At 36.3% G+C, this 26,810-nt stretch overlaps 1 protein-coding gene across 5 annotated transcripts in view; it reads left to right on the forward strand.

The window, feature by feature from the left end:
* Nucleotides 1-25,539, forward strand: part of foxn2a (forkhead box N2a) — a 73,492-nt gene extending 47,953 nt beyond the window's left edge. For 3 of the 5 annotated variants that reach the window (XM_048203921.1, XM_048203918.1, XM_048203920.1), the window contains exons 2-6: nt 9,689-10,236; nt 16,457-16,581; nt 18,962-19,011; nt 19,403-19,471; nt 24,294-25,539. In XM_048203921.1, the coding sequence (XP_048059878.1) occupies nt 9,703-10,236; nt 16,457-16,581; nt 18,962-19,011; nt 19,403-19,471; nt 24,294-24,739 (1,224 nt within the window). In that variant the 5' untranslated portion in view covers nt 9,689-9,702 and the 3' untranslated portion in view covers nt 24,740-25,539. Of the gene's footprint in view, nt 1-9,685; nt 10,237-16,456; nt 16,582-18,961; nt 19,012-19,402; nt 19,472-24,293 lie in introns of all 5 variants that reach the window. The other 2 variants (XM_048203917.1, XM_048203919.1) reach the window with 1 other exon arrangement.
* Nucleotides 25,540-26,810: the final 1,271 nt, after the last annotated feature.

Below are 26,810 nucleotides of genomic sequence, written 5' to 3' on the forward strand. Positions count from 1 at the left end.
ATTAACGCCGTTATCCCCATCACTGGGAATATCCCACATCTTTAACATCCATGGAATCTTTCCATTCCACAAAAAAACATTCTTTATAGTGGAAAAATATTCTTTAGATTTTAAAAATGTTTTTAACACCACCAAGAAAAAAAAGGTTCTTTTTAGAACTGTTGACTGAAAGGTTCTTTTTATGACATCACTGTGAAAACACCCTTTTGGAACCTTTATTTTTAAGAAAATAGAATTTTTAAGATTTTCCTGAAGACTGTCACTGCAGAAAACAAGCTGCTGCTTTAAGGATGGAAGAGATTGAAAGGCACCCGTCGCCGGCACCTGCCTCCCTCTCTCATGAATGAAAGGCTTGGCACTGAATGGGAATTTTAACTTGCAGATGAGCCGGTGGCATCTCTGTGATCAGACCCCGGTGTCGTCTTCCCCGCTACAACCATCCCTCATTAGCGCTCGCTCTCCCTCCCTCACAAGTGTGCCATTACCGACCGCCGCTTTGATGCCGTTTGATAAGAGCACCGATAATTATGATAATCACAACGGCAATGATAATCGACTATGAGCTAATCACATAAAAACCACTTCCCCTTGTTGCTCGACAGCGGTGCTCAAACGTAGAGGAAGTGTGCTGCGCTTTTATGGGCCACCGGCTCCCCCGCTACTACCCAGCAGCACCTGGGAATTATTAGGGCTGTGCTGCTCGGTTTAGGTCAGAGTTTGTGTTGCTAATAGGGGTTAATGAACTACCCAGAGGCTATAGAGCGGAGCGCGATTGAAGTTAATGGGTTAACAGGAGCAGTCTTGTGTGTATGGTAATGACTGCGGTGAGTTAAGGGTACTTACACAATTACAACACAGTGAAGGCAACGAGTCACATCAACATGTCTAGTAAACTGAACCGTAATGCATGCTTGACTGTCTGCGTGTCCTAAAGGTGAAACACACACACACACACACACACACACACACACACACACACACACACACACACAGGTTTGACTCTGAGCTGCGTTGTATTTCTCAGTGTTCTGTTTTATATAATTTTTTTATTTCATATTTTATTTTTTTTTATTTGTTTTAGATATTTTTTTGTTCAGTTTTATCATTTGTTTTAAATTTAATTTAATGTAGTATATTTTTGTTTGTTTTGCAATTTTATTAATTGTATTTTTATTTTAAATATTTTATTTTTTTATATTTTGTTTTTATTTTTTTTTATTGCATTTTGTATTTCTTTTGTTTTATTTTTTCAGGATGTGCTTCCTTTAGAACATATACCTTGTATTTTACTTTTATTTTTTACTTTTTTATTTTCTATCCTCAAAAGAAAATAAATATGTTCTGAAGATGCAAATCCCAATTCTCAAAATAAATCTTAGGGGAAAAAAAAGAAGAAACGTACAAAATAAAATAAATGTTCTTTTTTTATGTATTTTTTTTTAATGTATTATTTTATATTATTTTTTAATTCATTTTTTAAAGTTGTTTTACTTACTTTATTTTGTTCCATTTTATTATTTATTATTTAACAATATAGTATTTTTTTTGTAATTTTTTTGTAATTGTAATTTTATTTTATTTTATTTTATTTTTTTTTAAGAATTGGGATGTGCATCCTCAGAATATACATTATATTTTATGTTATTTTATTTTTTACATTTTCTATTTTTTTTCCCTAAGATTTATTTTGAGAATTGAGTTAAATTATTTTGAGGAAAAAATGTAAAAAATCAATTAAAATAAAAAAATGTTTTGAAGATGTACATCCCAATTCTCAAAATAAATCTTAGGGGGGGGGGGGGGGGGGAATAAATAAATAAGTAAATAAATAAATAAAATAAGAAAATTTACATCCCAATTCTTATATCTTAGGGAAAGAAAAATTTTTCTTTTTTTCCCTTAGTGGTCTGTTTTATATAATTTTTTTTAAATTTAATTTTTAAAGTTTTTATTTATTTATTTTGTTTTAGGTTTTTTGTCATTCTTTATTATTATCTTTATTATTTTTTTTATTTTGTAATTTTATTAAAACAAACATTTCTAAAATTTATTTTGAGAATTGGGATGTGCATCGTCAGATCATATTTTTTTATATTTTATTTTATTTTTTACATTTGTTTCTTTTTTTTTAAGTTTTGCAGGCATGTTCACCACGCTGTGTGTCATGGCTCTGACTTCCCCCAACCTTTAGAAGGAAGATTTCCATGTTTGTGTTTTGGGCTTTGGGGAGGAAGCTTCGCTTTAACGCATTCGGGCAGTTCTGTTGCTGCCTGACATGTCTGATAACTCCACTTTCCTGAGAGTTATGATTCATCATGCACTGCTTATGACTTATTTATTAATTTTACTGTTTCCATGGCGCTCATCTCAACCCTTCATTTGCTCACTCATTCTCCGCTAGCTCTTTTCCAGTTGCATCTCCATGTTCTCCTTTGATCCAGGGTTGAAATGCTGCCCTGTGTCTTCTCTGGACCTGATGTTCCTCTGGCGGTCCAAGTTTGTGTTTCCTAAAGAATTTAGTTTTTGCACTGAGAGAGTCCTTGTCAACCATTCACTTTATGTGCGTTTTTCTTTTATTTTGTGTAGAAATATTACTTATTAATAATCACAATAACATTGATTACCATTAAGTTTTAATGGCAACTTCAGCAAGACACATTTAGTTAATTCAGTGAAAGATTTGTTCAAACTCTTGGCTTACTCTCTTTAGCAGGTTCTTATTTTGATCAAATAATTACTTTGCGACCGCCATGTTGTCATTATCATGTGACCTACCAGCGTCAGTTGCCAATCACAAATCCTCTCCTGTGGCCTCATGGGATAGTACAGTGTCCATTGTATGCATCTCATCGGAAGAAGTAGGTCATCGGAGTACATTTGCCTACTCTTTTATGAGTACTGTACTTATTTTGTCACATGCTGTTTTTCGCCTACTATATAGTAGAGAAGTATGCATTTTCGGATTCTTGAATTCTTGAATTGGAATTCATTGGTTGCTCCGTATGTTTTTGATTCACTAAAAAGAACCAGCTCATGAGAGTCATTTGTTTGTGAATTGGATTGTACTGATTGCGTTGTATGTTTTTGATTCACTAAAAATAACCATTCATAAGAGTCATTTGATCATGAATTGGAATTTACTGCTCACATTTTATGTTTGTGATTCACTGAAAAGAACCAGATCTTAAGAGTCGTTTGTTCATGAATTGAAATATACTGGTTGCGCCGTATGTTTTTGATTCACTAAAAAGAACCAGCTCTTAAGAGTCATTTGTTCATGAATTGGATTTTACTGATGGCGCCGTATGTTTGTGATTCACTAAAAAGAACCAGATCTTAAGAGTCGTTTGTTCATGAATTGAAATATACTGGTTGTGCCGTATGTTTTTGATTCACTAAAAAGAACCAGCTCTTAAGAGTCGTTTGTTCATGAATTGAAATTTACTGCTCACATTTTATGTTTGTGATTCACTGAAAAGAACCAGATCTTAAGAGTCGTTTGTTCATGAATTGAAATATACTGGTTGCGCCGTATGTTTTTGATTCACTAAAAAGAACCAGCTCATAAGAGTCATTTGTTCATAAATTGGATTGTACTGATTGCGTTGTGTGTTTTTGGTTCACTAAAAATAACCATTCATAAGAGTCATTTGATCATGAATTGGAATTTACTGCTGACATTGTATGTTTGTGATTCACTAAAAAGAGCCAGATCTTAAGAGTCGTTTGTTCATGAATTGAAATATACTGGTTTCGCCGTATGTTTTTGATTCACTAAAAAGAACCAGCTCATAAGAGTCATTTGTTCTTGAATTGGACATTACTGGTTGCACCGTATGTTTTTGATTCACTTAAAAGAACCAGCTCATAAGAGTCATTTGTTTGTGAATTGGATTGTACTGATGCCACCGTATGTTTGTGATTCACTGAAAAGAACCAGTTCATAAGAGTCATTTGTTTGTGAATTGGATTGTACTGATCACACTGTTTTTGATTCACTAAAAAGAGCCAGCTCTTAAGAGTCGTTTGTTTGTGAATTGGAATTATTAGTCTTTTGATGATCTTTGGCAAGTAATGAGTCACAAATATGTTCAATGTTGTGATTTATATAGGCTATGTTATTTAGTTTATTTGTCACTCTGGAAATATAAGATAAATTTGTGATTGGTTTTTATTGTAGCAGAAGGTATCTTCTAGTGTTTAGCATCCAAAACTAACCTATCTGTGTTGCGCGCTTCTCGAAACGCTTCTGAAGTTGTTGTTTTATGCATGACCCGTACCAGTCTGGTCCTGTCTGACCTAGTTCAGCATTAAAAACACTAGTAAAACCTCCATCCTCTCCAGAGAGAGATCCACTCCACCCACACCCACCCAGAGCGTCTGGTGTCAGCGCACGAGTGGCGTGCGTTTGATGCACGCGAGAGTGATGCCATTTGATGGCTTAACTGGATGGACTTTCCCTGCTCTTATTCAATCCACTGTCTAATCCGCCCTCCTAATTGAACTGACAGCGCGGTTGTCATGGTGACATTGGGGGCACGGATTTGAGCGTGGTGTGACTAGACGGTAGGGATTTGCCAATTCGCTTGACGCCATTGACCCGCTTTCTGCCGTGATGCCGCGGCTGGGGCTTATCTTTTACATAAATATATTTGTGCGGTTTGGCTTAACGGCGTGCCAACTGTTGGAGCATTACGGATGATGCTCTGAAACAATAGCATGAAACGGGAATCCATATGATGGCATTCTAGTGACATGATGGCATTAGAGAATCCACACAAATCAGATGGATTTTATTCATTTATATTGATTGTATATTTTATTTTATTTTTTATTTTTAAATATTTTAATTTCAGCTATTTTAGTTTATATTTTATCATTTTGTTTTTGTAATGTTTATTTTTTAAATATATTTTTTTATTTTAATTTATTTATTTTTTTATTTTTTTACTTAAAATAAAATCACAACATTTGTTTTTTATTATACAGTCAAACCAAAAGTTATTCAGACATTTTTGATATTTTTGATATATTTTTACTAGTGGGTGCAGGACACTATAGTTCATTTATTAGTGAGGATAGCAAAATAAAGTAAACTGTGACATATTATACACACAAATTCTTCATACAGTGGAGTACCAGTAAAATTGATACAAATTTGGGACCAAAATTTATTCAGACACTTTGACCTGACCATGATTTGCTTAAGTGTTATCTGACATAATTAAGATTAATTTTTTTCTGACACAGTTTAACTCTGAGATCTTGTCATATTTTATTACCATTTTTTTTAAACTACAGTGAATAAACTGAATTAATGAATGAAATGTTCAAGGTGTCTGAATAAATTTTGGTTTGTCTGCATATATAATATATAAAAATCTAAAATTTTATATATATATATATAATATTACACACATAATTTAAATGTTGACCAATTGCGATAACCGTTTGTTCCAGCAATAGGTTATCGGCAAAAACATGAGAAAAACAGATTCATCATGCAGCTGACAGAAACAAAAACAAATCAGAAACGCATCCAATTTCAGTTGTTTTTTAATTGTCACTGTAATACATATTTTGTTAGTTTGCTTAGATAATCATCAAATGTTCTAAAACAAACAAATAAAGTGTCTATCTTTAAGCATGACATTGGATTTATATGAAATGGAAACATTTTACAATACGAGTCCATTTGTAACATTAACTAAGGACAATAAAAGTATTGTTTATTGTTAATTTCAGCATTTACTAATACATTTTTACATTAAAGTTGTGTATAACATTAGAACTGACAGAAATGATCAAGGTATAATTAATATATTAATATTTTTTTATATTTAAAAAGTACAGTACATTGCCCCTATTTGGGTGTGAGCAAAAACACGCCGTTTTTGTGTGTGTCCCTTTAAATGCAAATGAGCTGCTGCTCCCGCCCCCTTTCTAGAAGAGGGCGGAGCTTTAACAGCTCAACAACAACAAAGCTGGAGAATCTCACGCAGCCAAAATGATGAAAGTGTTCAGCCTTACATTGTTCAAACCGGAGTCGACACTGATGGAGAGACTCAGGAAGAAGTTACAACTTTTAGACGTTTCTGAATGGTTAGTGGATAAATTGATGTAGTTGCTGTGGAGTTGATTCAACTCATCCACTAGCATGTGCCGTCATGTTCATCTTTTGTGTTGAATTGACCCTCGTTTGTGAAGCAGTCCGGCGTAAAATGACGGCATGTCAACAACACTCTACTACAACAACTCTTCCTCTTCTCTAAAGCAGCTCAACATGGCCACGCCCCCTTTGTTGCGTGTACTCGGGGGCGGGTTTATGTAAATTTGGGGTTTGTGATGTCACCAACCTGGGAAGATGCTCATAGTAGTCCCTACCAGTCCTTAAAAAGTGATTTCTGTAAAAGAAAATATCTCTCTTTGCATTGAACTTTGAGCGTCGTAACTTTGCAGATGTTGTTTATGATCAAACAGCAACATTACACACTAACTAAAGTTAAAAAAGAGAAATCATAATCAACCGCCCCTTTAAGAATGATACTCTGAAACAACAGCATTAAATGGGAATCTAGATGATGGCAAATGTGATCAGATCAGATGGATTTTATTTATTTATATTTTTTTATTTGCTTTTGTTGAAACATGAATGTCATGATGTCATTACAGCGAGAGCATCCACACCATTGCAGTCCAAACCAGATGGATAGCGATTTCAACATGCTTTCAATAAAATTCCCACTGAACTGTTTCATACAAATGCAAATAACCGGCAGCGATGCTCTTCTGCACGGCCTTTTATAGGCAATAGGTTGCCTAAGCAACACTGTCACCTCTCTTTCCATGGTAATGGATGAGCGGAGCCGCACTGCTTTCTGGATGTGTTTTTCCTTCCCCATTCGCTCCTCAGCCAGTGGCCGCCGATGGTTTCTCGTGGCTGGTTGGCGCTCTGGTAGTTGGATAACTAGCAGCTGCTTAAGGAGGTGGGCGGAGATGAGAATGAGATCGGGTCATCTCAGACGCTCTCAAGAAACCTCAACAACCCTCAGACACAAGAGCCGCTCCTTCAGCTGCGACTGCTGAACGACTGCGAGAATACCAGCAGACGAGGAGGCTTTCTCAAAAAGAGAGATTATTGGATGGGAATGAGGGAGATTAGAGAAGAAAGAGCTTGTCCTCCTGAAAAATGGTTGTAAAAAGGGGTCAAATTATTAAAGGGGTGGTTGATTATGATTTCTCTTTTTTAACTTTAGTTAGTGTGTAATGCTGCTGTAATCTGCAGTTACGACGCTCAAAGTTCAATGCAAAGGAGATATTTTCTTTTACAGAAATCGCTTTTTAAAGGGTTAGTTCACCCAAAAATGAAAATAATGTAATTAATGACTTAATGACCCTCATGTCATTCCACACCCGTAAGACCTTCGTTCATCTTCAGAACACAAATTAAGATACTTTTGATGAAAAGCAATGACACTCCCTTTTTCATTGCCCAGAAAGCTACTAAAGACATATTTGAATCAGATCATGTGACTACAGTGGTTCAACCTTAATATTAAAAAGCGATGAGAATACTTGTTGTGCGCCAAAAATAACAAAATAACGACTTTATTCAACAATATCTAGTGATGGTCGATTTCAAAACACTGCTTTATTAAGCTTCGAAGCTTTACGGATCTTTTGTTTCGAGGCTTTGTTACGTCATAAATGTTTTGAAACTTCAATAGTTCACGTGACTTTGGCAGTTTGATACGCGATCCGAACCACTGATTCAAAACAAAAGATTCGTAAAGCTTCGAAGCTTCATGAAGCAGTGTTTTGAAATCGTCCATCACTAGATATTGTTGAATAAAGTCGCTATTTTTGTTTTTTTGGCGCACAAAAAGTATTCTCCTCGCTTCATAACATTAAGGTTGAACCACTGTAGTCACATGAACTGTTTTAAATATGTCTTTAGTAGCTTTCTGGGCAATGAAAAAGGGAGTGTCATTGCTGGCGATGCAGGGCTTACTGAGTCATCGGATTTCATCAAAAATATCTTAATTTGTTTTCCGAAGATGAATGAAGGTCTTACGGGTGTGGAACGACATGAGGATGAGTAATTAATGACATGTATTTTCATTTTTGGGTGAACTAACCCTTTAATGACTACAACAAATGACTGGTAGGGACTACAACAAGCTTCTTCCCAGGTTGGTGATATCACATAAACCCCGCCCCCGAGAACACAAAATAAAGGGGGCGGGGCCATGTTGGGCTGCTTTAGAGAAGAGGAAGAGTTGTTGTAGTAGAGTGTTGTTGTCATGCCGTCATTTTACGCCGGACTGCTTCACAAACGAGGGTCAATTCAACACAAAAGATGAACATGACGGCACATGCTAGTGGATGAGTTGAATCAACTCCACAGCAACTACATCAATTTATCCACTAACCATTCAGAAACGTCTAAAAGTTGTAACTTCTTCCTGAGTCTCTCCATCAGTGTCGACTCCGGTTTGAACAATGTAAGGCTGAACACTTTCGTCATTCTGTCTGCGTGAGATTCTCCAGCTTTGTTGTTGTTGAGCTGTTAAAGCTCCGCCCTCTTCTGGAAAGGGGGCGGGAGCAGCAGCTCATTTGCATTTAAAGGGACACACACAAAAACAGCGTGTTTTTGCTCACACCCAAATAGGGGCAAATTTGACAAGCTATAATAAATGATCTGTGGGGTCTAATTGTGAACAGAGTTTCCCCAATCCTATTCTTTTTGTTCATACTTGAATTGATTTATCATAAAAGTCTGATACTGATGAATAGGGCTGCACGATTAATCGCATGCTATTCTCACGCGCATTTCGTCAGTAAAGCCGGTTCCCTGATTACCGCTAAATCGCCATCACCTGTTTTTAAACGCAGCGCCTTTTAATAGACGGAGCCGTAGTTCACGGACAAGCCACGCAATATCGCGTTCATTATCGCAGGCGATTCATCTGCGATATGAACGCGATATTGCGTGGCTTTTCAGTGACCTACGGCTCTGTCTATTAAATGCCGCTTCATTTGAAAGCAGGTGATGGCGATTTAGCGGTAATCAGGGAACCGGCTTTACTGACGAAATGCGCGTGAGAATAGCATGCGATTAATCGTGCAGCCCTACTGATGAACTCATGATTATTATTATGTAATGGTCAATACTATTTTGTGTTAAAAAATAAGTAATATGATTATGGCTAGTATTATACAATGCACAAAAAAAAAAAAATAAACATGTTATAAATGCTTTACGTGAATTTAGGCATAACATTTTCATTTTATTTGTCATAAGTTGCACAGGTTTATTTTTTTTTTTTTTATGGGTCAAAATTATTGATTTTTCTTTTATGCCAAAAATCATTAGGATATTAAGTAAAGATCATGTTCCATGAATATATTTAGTATATTTCCTACTGTAAATATATCAAAAATGTATTTTTGTGAGTGGATATGGACTTCATTTGATCAACTTTAAAGGCGATTTTCTCAATATTTAGATTTTTTTTGCACCCTCAGATTCCAGATTTTCAGTATATTGTATCATAATTATTTATTCAGCTTATTATTTATTCAGCTTTCAGAATGTGTTTAAATCTCAGTTTCAAAAAATGGACCCTTATGACTGGTTTTGTGGTCCAGGGTCACATTCTTAATTTTTTATTTCTCTCCTCAGCAGACGTCCTTGATTTAATGGGTCCAATCATCGGGATGTCGCCGGATAAGAAAGCAGAATCCCCGGGCGTGCTGGCGGAGCGGACGGACCTGCGCGGGGTTTGTGGGACGTTGCCCGAAGCCGAGTGTGCCGCCAGCCCTCTCGCCACCAGCTTGGACCGCAGCTCCAGCTCAGGAGACGAAGAACTCACCAACCTCAACTGGCTCCACGAGAACCTGCTCCAGAACTTCACGCTGGGAGGCCCCGAGGCCCAGTCCAGCCCCAGTCCGCTCTTCGACATCGAGGGCAGCCACGGCAGCTCCGTCATCTCCTCGGCGGCATCACACGGCGGAGAGTCTGTAAAGTCAAAGCCGCCGTTTTCCTTCTCTCTGCTCATATACATGGCCATCGAACAGTCGCCCAGCAAGTCGCTGCCGGTGAAGGACATCTACGGCTGGATCCTGGAGCACTTTCCCTACTTCTCCAGCGCCCCCACTGGCTGGAAGAACTCGGTGCGGCACAACCTCTCCCTCAACAAGTGCTTCCGCAAGGTGGAGAGGAGCCTTGGGAAGGTGAGCATAGCAAAGCAAACTAGTTAGTTGTGTGATTGAGCCATTTAACTGATACTCCTGAGGCTGAAGGGATAGTTCCCCCAAACCTGTATGGTTTTGTGTCTTTGACCATTAAAACTATTGATTAAAATCATTAAGAACATTTTTGTTGCTTAAAATAAAATAAAAAAGTAACTTATTTTATTTCAGTAAAAACAAAACAATTAAAACAAAAAACAAAAACTAATAAAAGGGACAAAAACATGTCAAAATTACTATAATAGGGCCCTATAAAATCCGTTTTATTTTTTCCCAAATTCCGTTTTTTCCGTTTTAATTTTTCTGGATTCTGTTTTTTTCAGTTTTATTTATTTTTTGACTCCATTTTAATGGTTCAATTAAATTTTAGTAATCAAAAAGCATGTCTAATTAATTGAAATTATGAATCTTGTCCAATTTACCAACAATTTAATAAAAGTTTAATAAAAAAATTACATTTTTTTAGGGCCCTATGATAAACGTTTTATTCTTTCCCCTCAAATTTTATTTTTACCAAATTCTGTTTTCTGGATTCCATTTTAATGGTTTAATTCCATTTTAATAATCAAAAAGCATGTCTAATTAATTGAATTCTTAAAAACAACAATATTAATTAAAAAATATATTTTTATGAATTTTTTTTCTTCAGAAGTTCTGTTGTGTAATTACATTTTTCTGGCAATCAAATGAACGCATACCATTTAAGTTATCTTTTAATCATGAAATTAAACTTTTTTTTGTCAAACAATGTGCTGCACAACAGAGCTTTACTGTTAAAATTTAAACATGGAAGAAACACTGAGATTATTGTTTAAAATATATTTTAATAATTTATTATTAAATTAATTTATCTAAATTCTACTGTACAACAGTAATATGTTTCTGTCAAGTTAAATCAAACTTTTATTTTGACGGTTTGCCTAGAGCTTTGAGTTTGTCTGTGTTTATGACGGTAGTTTTCTCAAACGAAGCGGTTAAACGCTGATGAAGGGACTTTCAGAGCAGCTCTGGAGATGAATTTGTGCGTTCATATAGTGAGGCGACAGAGGACGAAAACACCGCGAGCGTCGCATGTGCTTCAGTGTGAGTGCGCCCGCGCGATTGTGTGTGAGGCGGTGTGAGGTAAATGAAACTGCGCTTCTGCATCATTCATTTCAGAGTCACACAGGCATGCAGGATTCATGTTTAAATAGTCTTTTTGCGGTTTAATATTCAGTCACTAGTTTATATCGTGATTTAATTTACGTGTACTGACCTGCTTTTAATTCATTCATCAAAAAATTGACAAATTCCTTGACATTCCGCGTTATGTAGTAAATTCCGTTTTTATGAATGGATTCCGCGATTCCGTCCTCGATTCCGTGAATGCGGAAATTATAGGGCCCTACTATAACAAAGATTAAAATGGAAAAACTTTTTTTTTTTTTTATATATATATATTTTTTGTTCAAAACTAAAATGACAAAAGCACACAACAAAATTACTACAATTTTAACTAAAAATGAAAATGAAAATGAAAATAAATAAATAAATAAATAAAATTTAAATGCTTTCAGTTAAATGCCAGGGCAACATTTCTGATTTTTGTTTAGATTTAAGTTGAAGTACTAGATTTACTAAAATTAATAAAATGCCAAAAAAGACAAAAACAAAACTTCTAAAAATTAACAAAAAAAATCAACTTTATTTTTTTAACTGAAATAAAAATAAATAAACTATAGACGTATGAAATTTTTCCACACATAAGTTTAAAATATACTTAACATGTCTTCAATTTATATTTGGAAGGATTATTATTGCTGCTTCGACAAACATCAGTGTGTATTTTACAAACTATAAATGCATTTTATATTTTGCTGGTACTTGTATTTAAATGTCTGAAACTTAAAGGGTTAGTTCACCCAAAAATGAAAATAATGTCATTAATTACTCACCCTCATGTCGTTCCACACCCGTAAGACCTTCATTCATCTTCAGAACACAAATTAAGATATTTTTGATGAAATCCGATGGCTCAGTGAGGCCTGCATAGCCAGCAATGACATTTCCTCTCTCTCAAGATCCATTAATGAACTAAAAACATATTTAAGTGTTTTCCTCAAAAACCTTCTTTTCTTTTCGAGGGGGTGAGTAAATGATCAGGAAATTTTAATTCTGAAGTGAACTAATCCTTTAATGATACTAAAATAACACTGGGCTGTGGTCTGAGCTGTGACTGTGGTGCAGTGGTTGTAGCGAGCGTAAGTGTGACGGTGGATTTCTTCACTCCGGTGAGAAAAAGAGCTGGGGAATCCAGTCAAGGTCACGGAGAGCAAACACACTCTGATAGCAGCTTATCTCAGCACAGAGATCACCACACACACTCTGAGCCAAACACAACACTTCTGCACTCTAAAGAATGCTGGGTTAAAAATAACCCAACTTGGGTTAAATGTTGACCAACATGCTGGGTAATTTTATTTAACTCAACTATGGTTAAAAAATTACTGTATTGCTTGTTGAAAATGAACCCAAAATAGGATGGAAATTAATATTTATTAATGTTTAATGAATAATAATAAACATTAAATTGCTTATTAATAAATGTTCACCTTTTGATTATTATTGTTGCCTCTAGTAATTATGTGTCTGATTTTTAATTTCCAACATATTTTGGGTTCATTTTAAGCCAAACATATAGTAATTTTTAAACAATAGTTGAGTTAAATAAAATTACCCAGCAGGTTGGGTCAAACATTTGACTTTTGCCACTTTTTATTTAGAGGAGCGTAGAGAGAAGATCTGTAAATGTTGCATGCTGGGTTTGAACTTGTGTCGCCCACATGAGCACCACAGCTTAACGTGTGTGCACTGACCATTAGGCCGCAGCTTTTTGTTTTTCTTTGTCTCAGACTCCCTCAAACCGCTTTGTGTCCGTCCTCCTCTGACTGTATGGTCAGTGTAATTTCCTGTGTTAGGACTCGACGCCGTAATGTTTACTAATGGCAGCGAGAGAGAGATTGTGTGTAAGTGGCCGGCTGTGAAATGGTCTTTTCTCGACCCGGGAGAGGTCAGCGGCGAGAGACTCCCAGTGAGAGGCCATCCGTCAGACAGACACGCAAAGAGAGAGACAGAGGTTTCAGATGACACTGCCTGGTTTCGGTTGCCATGACAACATTTCCTCCTTCCTGTTTATGAGCAGGCTGGTAATCTGAGTCAAGGTTATAGCCCTCCTCCTACCTATTCCTCTGTGTTTCTCTCTCTCTATGTGTAATATATATATATATATATATATATATATATATATATATATATACACATTTATATACATATACACATTTATATACATTATATTTTGCATAAAGAAAATGAGATGGTTTTTCATGAGCATTAAGATCGCTTGTTGCATTAAGACAATTAAGCACCCCACCTCCAAATTCTCATTAGTGAAAATGTCTATAAGGTTTTCTCATTACTGTAATAGTTTAGTAATTTTCTGGGGGGAAAAAACATCTGTAAAAATACTGCAATGCAATGATTTTTCAGTTAAAATCTGAATAAATTAATGTAATGCAACATACAACCACAACTAACACAATTTTATGTACATTTACATTTATTAATTTAGCAGGCGCTTTTAATTAAACCTTTTTTTCCATGTATACACATGAGGAATTTAGAGAGATTAAGGAAAAATTAGATATAATTTTAATATTATTATTAAAAATTTTTTTATATATATATATATATATATATATATATATATATATATATATATATATATATATATATATATATATATATATATATATATTAGTAATAATGTATATATAATATATTAAATATAAATATATTAAATATATAATATATATATATATATATAATATATAAATGTGTGTGTGTATATATATATATATATATATATATATATATATATATATATATATATATCTTAATACCGCAAAAAATAAATATGTACATAATAAATGTTTTTTATATTTATATATATATATATATATATATATATATATATATATATATATATATATATATATATATATATAATATTACACGTTTATATAATGTATTATAATTTATTATTATTATTATTATTATTATTATTATTATTATAAATATATTATAATATTTATTTATATATATATATATAATGACAATTGTGGAGGAGTGTATTCAATTAGTCGTTAATTGCAAATAATTTCACAATTTAAAAAAAACCTTAGTGAAAAATGTAAGCTTAATTTTTTTTTTTTTATTCAAAATATAATTTCTTATTTTTTTGTTTTGCATTTATGATGTAAATATGACCTGTCCTGTCTGTTATTTTGCTGCTTGTCAAATTGAGACTGTTTTCCAGCATAAATCAATCTAAGGTTAAGGTATACTTTACTGTTCCAGAGAGAAATTTGTCTTGGGCTCAAAAATACAGCCACTGCGTCACATAAAACGTATAGTAAAATAACAAAATAATGCAACACAATACATTAGAGAGAGAGAAAAATAATTCATGACTATAAATGCAAGTAAATTTAAAAAACAGAAAAAAATAGTGTTATTTAATAGCTTGACTGCAGAAGAAATGAACGAGTTCTTAAACTGGTTTAATCTACAACTTGGCATTCTTAATCTCCAACCCGATGGCAGCATTTAAAACTCTCAGAGATGTAAAAGTTGAGGGTTTTGTACCTTTAACACCCTTGACTTCCAACAAAATCCATCCATTGAGTGCAGTAATAATTAACCGATACAGTAATTATGAGAACTCATGGATCAGATCCTGTCATAAACACCCTTTATGTCATTTACAGCCGCATTCTGATGTTTATCGGGCACTTTTAACCGCTGCTCGTAAACTCCCAGCAGGGTCTATATTGCCAATCACATGCTTAGATGATCACATTAAGACACTGTTCAGCAGTGAGTGTCTCTCACCGGGCTGCTGTAAAAGTGTCGGCCTGTGGTGTCGTTTTCTTTCTATCTGTTTGGAGTGAAATGGGCCGCTACATAAAAATGGTGTTTCTAGCACACCTGCCATTTTCTGACGCCCTCAAACTGCAGGATCATGGCTGTGGCTTATATTGACAGGAGGTGAACATCTGACCAACGTAACAGTTTGGTTTTAAAGCAGAATATATTTCCATGATGCGGAAAACGCAGACAGGATGCAGTCATAAAAATGGAGTCTACCGTATATAACGTAGATTGTTGCAGAATTAGCCAAAATATGAAGTCTATGAACACAAGAACTTAATCTCCAGCATTGCACCATTTCATTTGATAAAGCTATTGCAAAATAGCTTTATAAGTGCACTTATTGTAATAAGTTGCACTTTTTACAGTTTACTTAAAGGGATAGTTCACCCAAAAATGAAAATTTGATATTTATCTGCTTACCCCCAGGGCATCCAAGATGTAGATGACTTTTTTTCTTCAGTCGAACGCAAATTATGATTTTTAACTGCAACCGCTGCCGTCTGTCAGTCAAATAATAGCAGTGATTGGGAACTTGAACAATAAGAGTCGAAAAAACTTCCATAGACAAGTCCAAATTAAACCCTGCGGCTCGTGACGGCACATTAATGTCCTAAGACACGAAACGATCGGTTTGTGCGAGAAACCGAACAGTATTTATATAATTTTTTACCTCTAATACACCACTATGTCCAAGTTCGTTCAGCTTCCGGCTAGTGAGGTCTGATCGCGCTCTGACAACGGAAGTGATGTCTCGCGCTCATTGAAGTATATGGGCGAGACATCACTTCCGTCTTCAGAACGCGTTTTTTGACCTCACTAACAGGAAGCTGAACGAAGTTGGACATAGTGGTGTATTAGAGGTAAAAATTATATAAATACTGTTCGGTTTCTCGCACAAACCGATCGTTTCGTGTCTTAGGACATTAATGTGTCGTCACGAGCCGCAGGTTTTAATTTTGATTTGTCTAAGCAAGTTTTATTTACTGTTATAGTTGAAGTTCCCATCTACTGCTATTATTTGACTGACAGACGGCAGCGGTTGCAGTTAAAAATCATAATTTGCGTTCGACTGAAGAAAAAAAGTCACCTACATCTTGGATGCACTGGGGGTAAGCAGATAAACATCAAATTTTCATTTTTGGGTGAACTATCCCTTTAAGTTATACTGAAGTCCCCTTCTGTCTCTGAGTATTTGCTCATCTAACTGTGTGTGTTGGTGTGGTTCTCGTAGGTTAATGGGAAGGGTTCTCTGTGGTGTGTGGACCCTGAATACAGACCCAATCTGATCCAAGCCCTGAAGAAACAGCACTTTCCCACAGCCCACTCCTTCTGCACACCCCCTGCGTCCCCACCCAGGTAACACACACATTTACTATAGTGCAAGCTAAAGTAGACGCAAGATGTGCGCTGTTGTTTGGTGGAAATGTGTGGGATGAGCCTGTCCACCTAAACCGATCCTGTTCCATACATTTCCATTGTAGAAAATAAAAAATTCAGCAACAACTCACTCTTGCTAGAAAGTTGCCAAAGAAAACTGCATAAACTACAATCTCTATAAGCACCTGATGCAGTATGTCAGCACACGTTCAGTTGATATTCAGTTACTGTTTTTGTTGGGCTCCATCTGATATAAAATGGTTTTAAGTACAAAAATTGCTTGTTAGTTGACCGCTACGGTCATTTAAATGATGCCTGACTGTTCCAACATGGCATAAAAATGCTCAATTAAATTACTGTAGATGTTAAAAACTTGTGTAGCCCTGCACATGACATGCAGGGGAAAAAAAGAAATTTGTGCGTACGATTTACTATTTCATTTCCTTGATTTGCTAAATCATTCGCACGATTTACTATTTCGTTCCCTCAATTTGCTAAATCAGTCGCACGATTTACTATTTCGTTTCCTGGATTTGCTAAATCGTTCACACTATTTACTATTTCGTTTCCTCGATTTGCTAAATCGTTCACACTATTTATTATTTCGTTCCCTCAATTTGCTAAATCATTCGCATGATTTACTATTTCGTTTCCTCGATTTGCTAAATCGTTCACACTATTTACTATTTCGTTTCCTCGATTTGCTAAATCGTTCACACTATTTATTATTTCGTTCCCTCAATTTGCTAAATCGTTCACACTATTTACTATTTCGTTCCCTCAATTTGCTAAATCATTCGCATGATTTACTATTTCGTTTCCTCGATTTGCTAAATCGTTCACACTATTTACTATTTCGTTCCCTCGATTTGCTAAATCGTTCACACTATTTACTATTTTGTTTCCTCGATTTGCTAAATCGTTCACACTATTTATTATTTCGTTCCCTCAATTTGCTAAATCATTCGCATGATTTACTATTTCGTTTCCTCGATTTGCTAAATCGTTCACACTATTTATTATTTCGTTCCCTCAATTTGCTAAATCGTTCACACTATTTACTATTTCGTTCCCTCGATTTGCTAAATCGTTCACACTATTTACTATTTCGTTCCCTCGATTTGCTAAATCATTCGCACGATTTACTATTTCGTTCCCTCAATTTGCTAAATCAGTCGCACGATTTACTATTTCGTTCCCTCGATTTGCTAAATCAGTCGCACCATTTACTATTTCGTTTCCTCGATTTGCTAAATCATTCGCACGATTTACTATTTCGTTTCCTCGATTTGCTAAATCGTTCACACTATTTATTATTTCGTTCCCTCGATTTGCTAAATCATTCGCACGATTTACTATTTCGTTTCCTCGATTTGCTAAATCGTTCACACTATTTACTATTTCGTTCCCTCGATTTGCTAAATCATTCGCACTATTTACTATTTCGTTTCCTCGATTTGCTAAATCGTTCACACTATTTACTATTTCGTTCCCTCGATTTGCTAAATCATTCGCACGATTTACTATTTCGTTTCCTGGATTTGCTAAATCATTCACACTATTTACTATTTCGGGGGCTCCGTAAAATCAAACAAACTCGGCGTATAGCTTGTTCACACCAAGGACGATGACTATAATGATAAAGAAAAAGATATAGTTACAAAAATAATTTTAAATGTAATAGAATAGCAGAGTACACATCACAACTATATCAGTAACTGCACAGAGGAACACTATCGTTGGAATCACTTTCAGAATGTTTTTTTTTTTCTCCAGCTGATGAGCAGCCTCGTTCAGACTAAATAATTTGGTGCATATCCGATTGGAATCCGATTATATTTAGCAAATATGAATGGCAAATCCCTTTCGAATTACATTCATATGTGGTTTGAAATCATTTTCAAATTGCATTTCTGGACCATTCAGTCTGAGCATAAGACAACATCTGTATTGCAAACCCCTCCTTATTGCGGTTGTTTTTGGCGTATACCAACGCAACATCATTGCAAAAGAAACCAATGCAGATATTCCAGAAAACAAGAGTGCCACAGGACTCACAAATCAGATCTGAACAGTTGGACAGTCAATAATTTAGATCAGATTCTAATCGGATACACAAATAATGGGATTTGGACTGACTGTGTGAACATAAGCAGCGAGACGGGAACTAAAGAGTGTTACTGACAGACTAGGAAGAGAGGAGCTGCAACAATGTTCAATATGGGGAAAATAATGTGTTTTTTTGAACATTCAAACATAAAAACCTATTGTAGTAGACTTTGAAAAAGGGCATAATCTTTAAGTTGTCATTCGGAGCTCAAGTCGAAGTGAAACTGATTTATGTCTGTCTTTCTGACAGTGCCTTCTCACCCGCACGTCACCTCTTCCTTCAGGACTGCTCTCTAAAAGGTGAGCCATTTCTGTTTTTTCAGGTGAATAAGTCAAAATTAAAAACATTTACATCAGAATCCATCCTGCTCGAGGAGCGTCATAAGCAAGGAAATTCATTGGTCAGAAAGTATGAGAACTCTGTGAATTATGTTTTTTTTTCTCTATGTAGGCTGGACTGTTTTCATTATTTATCTTTATAAAGTATTCTCTCTCTCTTTCTCTGTCACCTTGAGTATGGTGGCAGTGTTCACTCTCTCCTCTGTCTGGTTAGTAATGAATAATTCAAAGCTTCTGAAGGGTTGCATGGAAACAGAGAAACTCCAGCCCCTTGATTTCCCTCCGTAGACTCTCTCTCACACACTAACACTGAGCAGTGCTCTGACCGCTGTGTGTCTCGTGTCTTTTACAGAGTCTGACATTGATGCCGCGACTGCTATGATGCTGTTAAACTCGGCCCCCGGACACCACAGTGACCCCTGTAAGAGAACACCTCCATCACTCTGACAGCCTGAAGATCAGTAATCTTGTCTAACGTTCTGTGTAACATTTTATCTGATGTTCTGTCTACCTCACCATCCATCCGTCTATCTATCTATCTGTTAGGGCTGGGCGATATATCACATGTGATTGTCACGCGCTTTTCGTCAGTAAAGCCGGTTCCCTGATTACCGCTAAATCGCCATTACCTGTATCGCGTTCATTATCGAAGGCGATTCATCTGCGATATGAACGCGATATTGCGTAGCTTGTCAGTGATCTATGGTTCTGTCTATTAAATGCCGCTCCATTTGAAAGCAGGTGATGGCGATTTAGCGGTAATCAGGGAACCGGCTTTACTGACGAAAAGCGCGTGACAATCACATGCGATATATCGCCCAGCCCTACTATCTATCTATCGTTCTATCGTTCGTTCTGTTCCTTCGTTCTATCTATCTATCATTCAATCGTTCTATCAATCGATCGATCGTTTGTTCTAACATTCGTTCTGTCTATCAATCATTCCATCCATCTCTGTCTATCGACCTATTTATCGCTCTATTTATCGTTCTATCATTCGTTCTATCGTTTGTTCTATCGTTCATTCCATTGTTATATCACTGATCGTTCTATCGTTCGTTCTAATGTTATGTCTATCTATCATTCCATCGCTCTATCTATCGTTCGTTCTATCGTTTCTATCCATCTATTGATCTGTCTATCTATCGTTTGATCGTTCTATTGATCGTTCTATCAATCGATTGTTTGTTCTAACGTTCGTTCTTTCTATCATTCCATCCATCTCTATCTATCGCTCTATTTATCGTTCTATTATTTGTTCTATCGTTTGTTCCATCGTTATATCACTGATCGTTCTATCGTTCATTCTTTTGTTCGTTCTTTCATTCATCCCTCGTTCTGCCATTCGTTCTATCATTCTATTGATCATTCTGTCTATCTTTCGATCGTTCTATTGATCGTTCTATCAATCGATCATTTGTTCTAACATTCGTTCTTTCTATCATTCCATCCATCTCTATCGACCTATCTATCGCTCTATTTATCGTCCTATCATTTGTTCTATTGTTCGTTCCATCGTTATATCACTGATCGTTCTATCGTTCGTTCTAATGTTATGTCTATCTATCATTCCATTGCTCTATCTATCGTTCATTTGTTCTAACGTTCGTTCTTTCTATCATTCCATCCATCTCTATCTATCGCTCTATTTATCGTTCTATTATTTGTTCTATCGTTTGTTCCATCGTTATATCACTGATCGTTCTATCGTTCGTTCTTTTGTTCGTTCTTTCATTCATCCCTCGTTCTGCCATTCGTTCTATCATTCTGTTGATCATTCTGTCTATCTTTCGATCGTTCTATTGATCGTTCTATCAATCGATCATTTGTTCTAACATTCGTTCTTTCTATCATTCCATCCATCTCTATCGACCTATCTATCGCTCTATTTATCGTCCTATCATTTGTTCTATTGTTCGTTCCATCGTTATATCACTGATCGTTCTATCGTTCGTTCTGTTATGTCATCTATCATTCCATCGCTCTATCTATCGTTCGTTCTATCTTTCTATCCATCGTTCTATCTATTGATCTGTCTATCTATCTTTCGATCATTCTATTGATCTTTCTATCAATCGATCATTTGTTCTAATGTTATTCTGTCTATCATTCCATCCATCTCTATCGCTCTATCCATCGTTCTATTGTTCTATCGTTCATTCCACCGTTCTATCACTTATCGTTCGTTCTATCATTTGTTCTATCGTTCGTTCTGTTCATTCTGTCGTTCTTTCGATCGTTCTTACGTTCGTTCTAACATTCGTTTGTTCTAATGTTGTTTATCTATCATTCCATCGCTCTATCTATCGTTTGTTCTTTCTATCCATCGTTCTATCTATCTATCGTTTGATCGCTCTAATGATCGTTCTATCAATCGATCGTTTGTTCTAACGTTCGTTCTTTCTATCATTCCATCCATCTATCTATCGACCTATTTATCGCTCTATTTATCGTTCTATCGTTCGTTCTATCATTCGTTCTGTTCTTACGATCGTTCTTATGTTCGTTCTTGCGTTCGTTCTAACATTAGTTCTAACATTAATTCATTCTAATGTTATGTCTATCTATCATTCCATTGCTCTATCTATCGTTCATTTGTTCTAACGTTCGTACTTTCTATCATTCCATCCATCTCTATCTATCGCTCTATTTATCATTCTATCATTCATTCTATCGTGTATAATGTTCTATCATTCATTCTGTTGTTCGTTCTTTTGTTCATAGATTCGTTCTGTTCGTTCTGTCGTTCTTTCGATCGTTCTTACGTTCGTTCAAACATTAGTTCGTTCTAATGTTGTCTATCATTCCATCGCTCTATCGTTCGTTCTACCTTTCTATCCATTGTTCTATCTATTGTTCTATCTATCGATCTGTCTATCTATCGTTTGATCGTTCTATCAATCGTTCTATCAATCGATCGTTTGTTCTAACGTTCGTTCTTTCTATCATTCCATCCATCTCTATCGACCTATCATTCATTCTGTTGTTCGTTCTTTTGTTCATCCCTTGTTCTGCCATTCGTTCTATCATTCTATTGATCATTCTGTCTATCTATCTTTCGATCATTCTATTGATCGTTCTATCAGTCGATCATTTGTTCTAATGTTCATTCTGTCTATCATTCCATCCATCTCTATCTATCGCTCTATCTATCGTTCTATTGTTAGTTCTATCGTTCATTCCATCGTTCTATCACTTATCGTTCGTTCTATCATTCGTTCTGTTCGTTCTGTCGTTCTTTCGATCGTTCTTACGTTCGTTCAAACATTAGTTTGTTCTAATGTTGTCTATCATTCCATCGCTCTATCGTTCGTTCTACCTTTCTATCCATTGTTCTATCAATCGATCGTTTGTTCTAACTTTCGTTCTTTCTATCATTCCATCCATCTATCTATCGACCTATTTATCGCTCTATTTATCGTTCTATCGTTCGTTCTATCATTCGTTCTGTTCTTACGATCGTTCTTATGTTCGTTCTTGCGTTCGTTCTAACATTCGTTCTAACATTAATTCGTTCTAATGTTATGTCTATCATTCCATTGCTCTATCTATCGTTCGTTCTATCATCTGTTCGTTCTGTCGTTCTATCGTTCGTTCTATCATTCGTTCTGTTCTTACGATCGTTCTTACGTTCGTTCTTACGTTCGTTCTTGCGTTCGTTCTAACATTAGTTCTAACATTAATTCATTCTAATGTTATGTCTATCTATCATTCCATTGCTCTATCTATCGTTCATTTGTTCTAACGTTCGTACTTTCTATCATTCCATCCATCTCTATCTATCGCTCTATTTATCATTCTATCATTCATTCTATCGTGTATAATGTTCTATCATTCATTCTGTTGTTCGTTCTTTTGTTCATAGATTCGTTCTGTTCGTTCTGTCGTTCTTTCGATCGTTCTTACGTTCGTTCAAACATTAGTTCGTTCTAATGTTGTCTATCATTCCATCGCTCTATCGTTCGTTCTACCTTTCTATCCATTGTTCTATCTATTGTTCTATCTATCGATCTGTCTATCTATCGTTTGATCGTTCTATCAATCGTTCTATCAATCGATCGTTTGTTCTAACGTTCGTTCTTTCTATCATTCCATCCATCTCTATCGACCTATCATTTGTTCTATTGTTCGTTCCATCGTTCTATCACTGATCGTTCTATCCTTCATTCTATCATTCTGTTGATCGTTCTTATGTTCGTTCTAACATTCATTCTTTCTAACATTCGTTTAAAGATAGAACTAATGTTATGTCTATCTATCTATCTATCTATCATCTATCTATCTATCTATATCTATTCATTCTATTGATCTATCATTGTCATTCATTCTATTCTTCGTTCTACAGTTCGTTACATCCATTGTTCCATCTAATTTTCCATCTATCTATCGTTCATTCGTTCGTTCTATCCATCCTTCATTCTATCCTTTCTGCTGTTCAGTCTGTCTCTGTGTATCTATTGTTATATCGTTCTATCTATCATTCGTTCTATCCATCGTTCTTTCGTTCTATCCTTCGTTCTATCCTTCGTTCTCTCCTTCGCTCTGCAATTTGTTCCGTCTATCATTACATCTATCATTCCTATCTATCGCTCTATTCATCGTTCTATCACTGATCGTTCTGCTGTTCGTTCTATCGACTGTTCTATTGACCATTCTACTGTTCCATTCATCGTTCCATCTACCATTCCATATATTGTTCCATCTATAATTCCATCTATCTCTCTATCTATCGATCGATCAATCGTTCTATCTATCTGTATCTGTGGGTCTTTTGTTCTGCTCCAGTGTCTCATGTTCAGTGATGATCTAGTTCAGGCACGTTTGCGTCTTTATTTATTGCGATGGTTTTGCAAATGTCTGTGTAATGACTAAAAGCTCTTGCTGGTAATTAGTGCAGCACTGCACTTCCTTCACACGTCTTTATCCTCGTTAAGCGTGTCACTGTAGTGTTCTCTACCTCTAATGAGCCTTAATCACCCATAGCAGAATAAACCATCATAAGAGGGCTTCATTAAGACGGGCGGATGAAAGTACTTGATGACGCGTTTCATAACGCCAGTTTACAGACTGACACTTCAAAGATGGAAAATTTGTCTAAATCTCATGAAACATGTCAAGAACATGTCTCCAAATCACACAGACTCATAGAAACCTGTTCTAGTAGGGCCTAAAAACAAGAAGGGCATAATAGATTGTATTACGAGTTCCTGTCCATGTCATAATTGGTGTGTTTTGGTCCACAGGTGACCCGGACAGCCCTATAGACCTCTCACGCCCGGACTCGGTCCTAGTGAGCAGCGACCCAAAGCAGGACCACAACTACAGCAGCTCCTCCTTCCAGCGCTGCTCGTCTCGCTCTTCCTCGTCCTCCTCGTCCTCGCTGTCATCCCTGGACGAGGCAGGCTGCGACTCCGGCCAGGGCCGGCGCGCCGGCAGCGAGGGTTTCCACAGCGACGAGGACTCGGAGGAGGAGAGGAACTCGCGTCTGCCCTCGCTTCCCGTTCGCCGCCCGCTCACCATCAAGTGCCCTCTTCCGGGTAAACGTGCCCGTCACGAGTCCAAACCGGAACTGGACGAGGAGTTGAAAGAGGCGGCCGGGTCTCTCTTACACCTGGCCGGGATCCGTTCCGGCCTGGATCTCTCTAAGCGAACGGCCAAGAGTAAAAAACTGGAAAAGCACCGGAAATGAAGCCGAAAAATCCCTGGACTGTGTATCAGTGACTGTGCCTCCCATCATGGAAACCCTCTCTCTTGTTTTTGTTTTCTACATTTTTCATTTTATACGAGAGATTTTCCCTCCCTGACTCAAACTACGGCAATAGCGACTTTCACGCGAAGGTGAACGAAGCCATACTGAGACTTTGGAGCGCGAATGGAGAAATCGTTCCTGTACGTGCTTCAGGATTTCTCTCAGTGAAGTTGGATAGGGAGAAACTGATGTGTTTTCTCTTAAACGTTTGCATGCTTCCTCCTTTAGGTGAGTGTCCTACTCTTCCAAGTGAATCTGTGGCGTTTCTACAGAGAACGAGTGCATGTCCGTGTTGTTCGAAGCACTAACCTCTCCCGTCGTACGCTTTATGAACGCGCTCCAGAAAATGGAAAACGAGAATTACGTCAAGAGTTCCCAGTTTTTTGTTTTGTTTTTGAAGTACACAGCAAAGAAATGCAATAATTATCATCAGGCGGCTGGCGTTACGTTCTTTCTCTTCATCAGAGGCACTGGATATCATTGCGGATGGCATGCAGAAAGGATTTATGGATAACGGATGACTTTTTTTCTCCATCAGTCGTGATATTTATGGGGTAAATCTCATGAAAATACATCAGAATCAAAAGGAAAAAGAAATTTTGCACCCACAAATTAAATTTCTATCATTAATTACTCACCCTCATGTCGTTCCACTCCCATAAGACCACAAATTAAGATATTTTTGATGAAATCCGAGAGGTATATGACACGTCCATAGACTTTCAAGGTCCAGAAAGGTACTAAAGACGTCGTTAAAACAGTCATGTGACTGCAGTGGTTCAACCTTAATGTTATGAAGAGACGAGAATACTTATTGTGCACAAAAACAAAACAAAAATAACGACATTATTCAACAATATCTTCTCTTCGCTGTCATTCTCATATGTTGTTTACATCCAGCACTTCCAGGTTCTACGTCTACAACTCATTATTGGCCGGCTCCTGCGTCAGCGTCACATGCATCCATTGTGCTGATCACGTGATCAGCTTTGGCCAATACTGAGCTGGCATTCGGACGTAAACACAGAAGCCTCAAGGATATTGACACGGAAGAGATTGTTGAATAAAGTCGTTATTTTTGTTTCGTTTTTGCGCACAAAAAGTATTCTCGTCGCTTCTTAAAATTAGGACTGTTTTAACAATGTATTTAGTGCCTTTCTGGACCTTGAAAGTGGTGGTTATATTGCTGTTTATGGACGAGAATATACCTCATATTTCATCAAAAATATCTTAATTTGTGTTCTTAAGATGAACGAAGGTCTTACGGGTGTGGAACGACATGACGGTGAGTAATAAATGACAGAAATTTCATTTTTTATTGAACTAACCCTTTAAAATGAAAACCATTATTATATGAAAAGTCATTATTCCCTTTTTTCTCAATAATTCTCATTGCTGTAATAGATTATTTTTATTTATTTATTTATAAATCTGCAGTGGAACTTAAAAAAATGCAAAATTATACTTTTTTCCTTTTAAAATCTGCAAAAATTGGCATAAAAATAATACAATTTCTACCTTAATGTAACTTTTTTTGCTTACAATAATGAGTTTATAGGAAAAATGTGCTGAAAAATGCAGAAATTTCTTATATGATTTTCTTGTTTCAGGGTGCAATATGACCTGAACATGTGACATGTTTCATGAGATTTACCCTGTAAGTTAAAAGCAATGAAATGACTGGAATCGAAGCCTAATCTGGAGTATCGACACAGGATCAAGCATCACCAGAAGGATTAATAAACACAAAACCGCCCTAAATGTCCTATGAATTGACTCCGAATAAATAGTACACGTTTTCCCATCATCCTCGTTTCTTTCGTTTGCGCCTCTCTTCGGTCTCCGCGATCTGTTCGGATCAGTTTTTTGTGTGCGAACTGAAACCGGCCTTTCGTGGCAGAGCTTGCTGTTTGATTCCCTCTGTCCAGACCCTATGCAAAAACAACGGAAGCCGTGTAGCTCTATATTTCCTCTTGATATATAAATATATATGCGTGTGTATGTGTGTGTG

Source organism: Megalobrama amblycephala, linkage group LG10 (genome assembly GCF_018812025.1).
Source record: "Megalobrama amblycephala isolate DHTTF-2021 linkage group LG10, ASM1881202v1, whole genome shotgun sequence".
NCBI lineage: Eukaryota > Metazoa > Chordata > Actinopteri > Cypriniformes > Xenocyprididae > Megalobrama > Megalobrama amblycephala.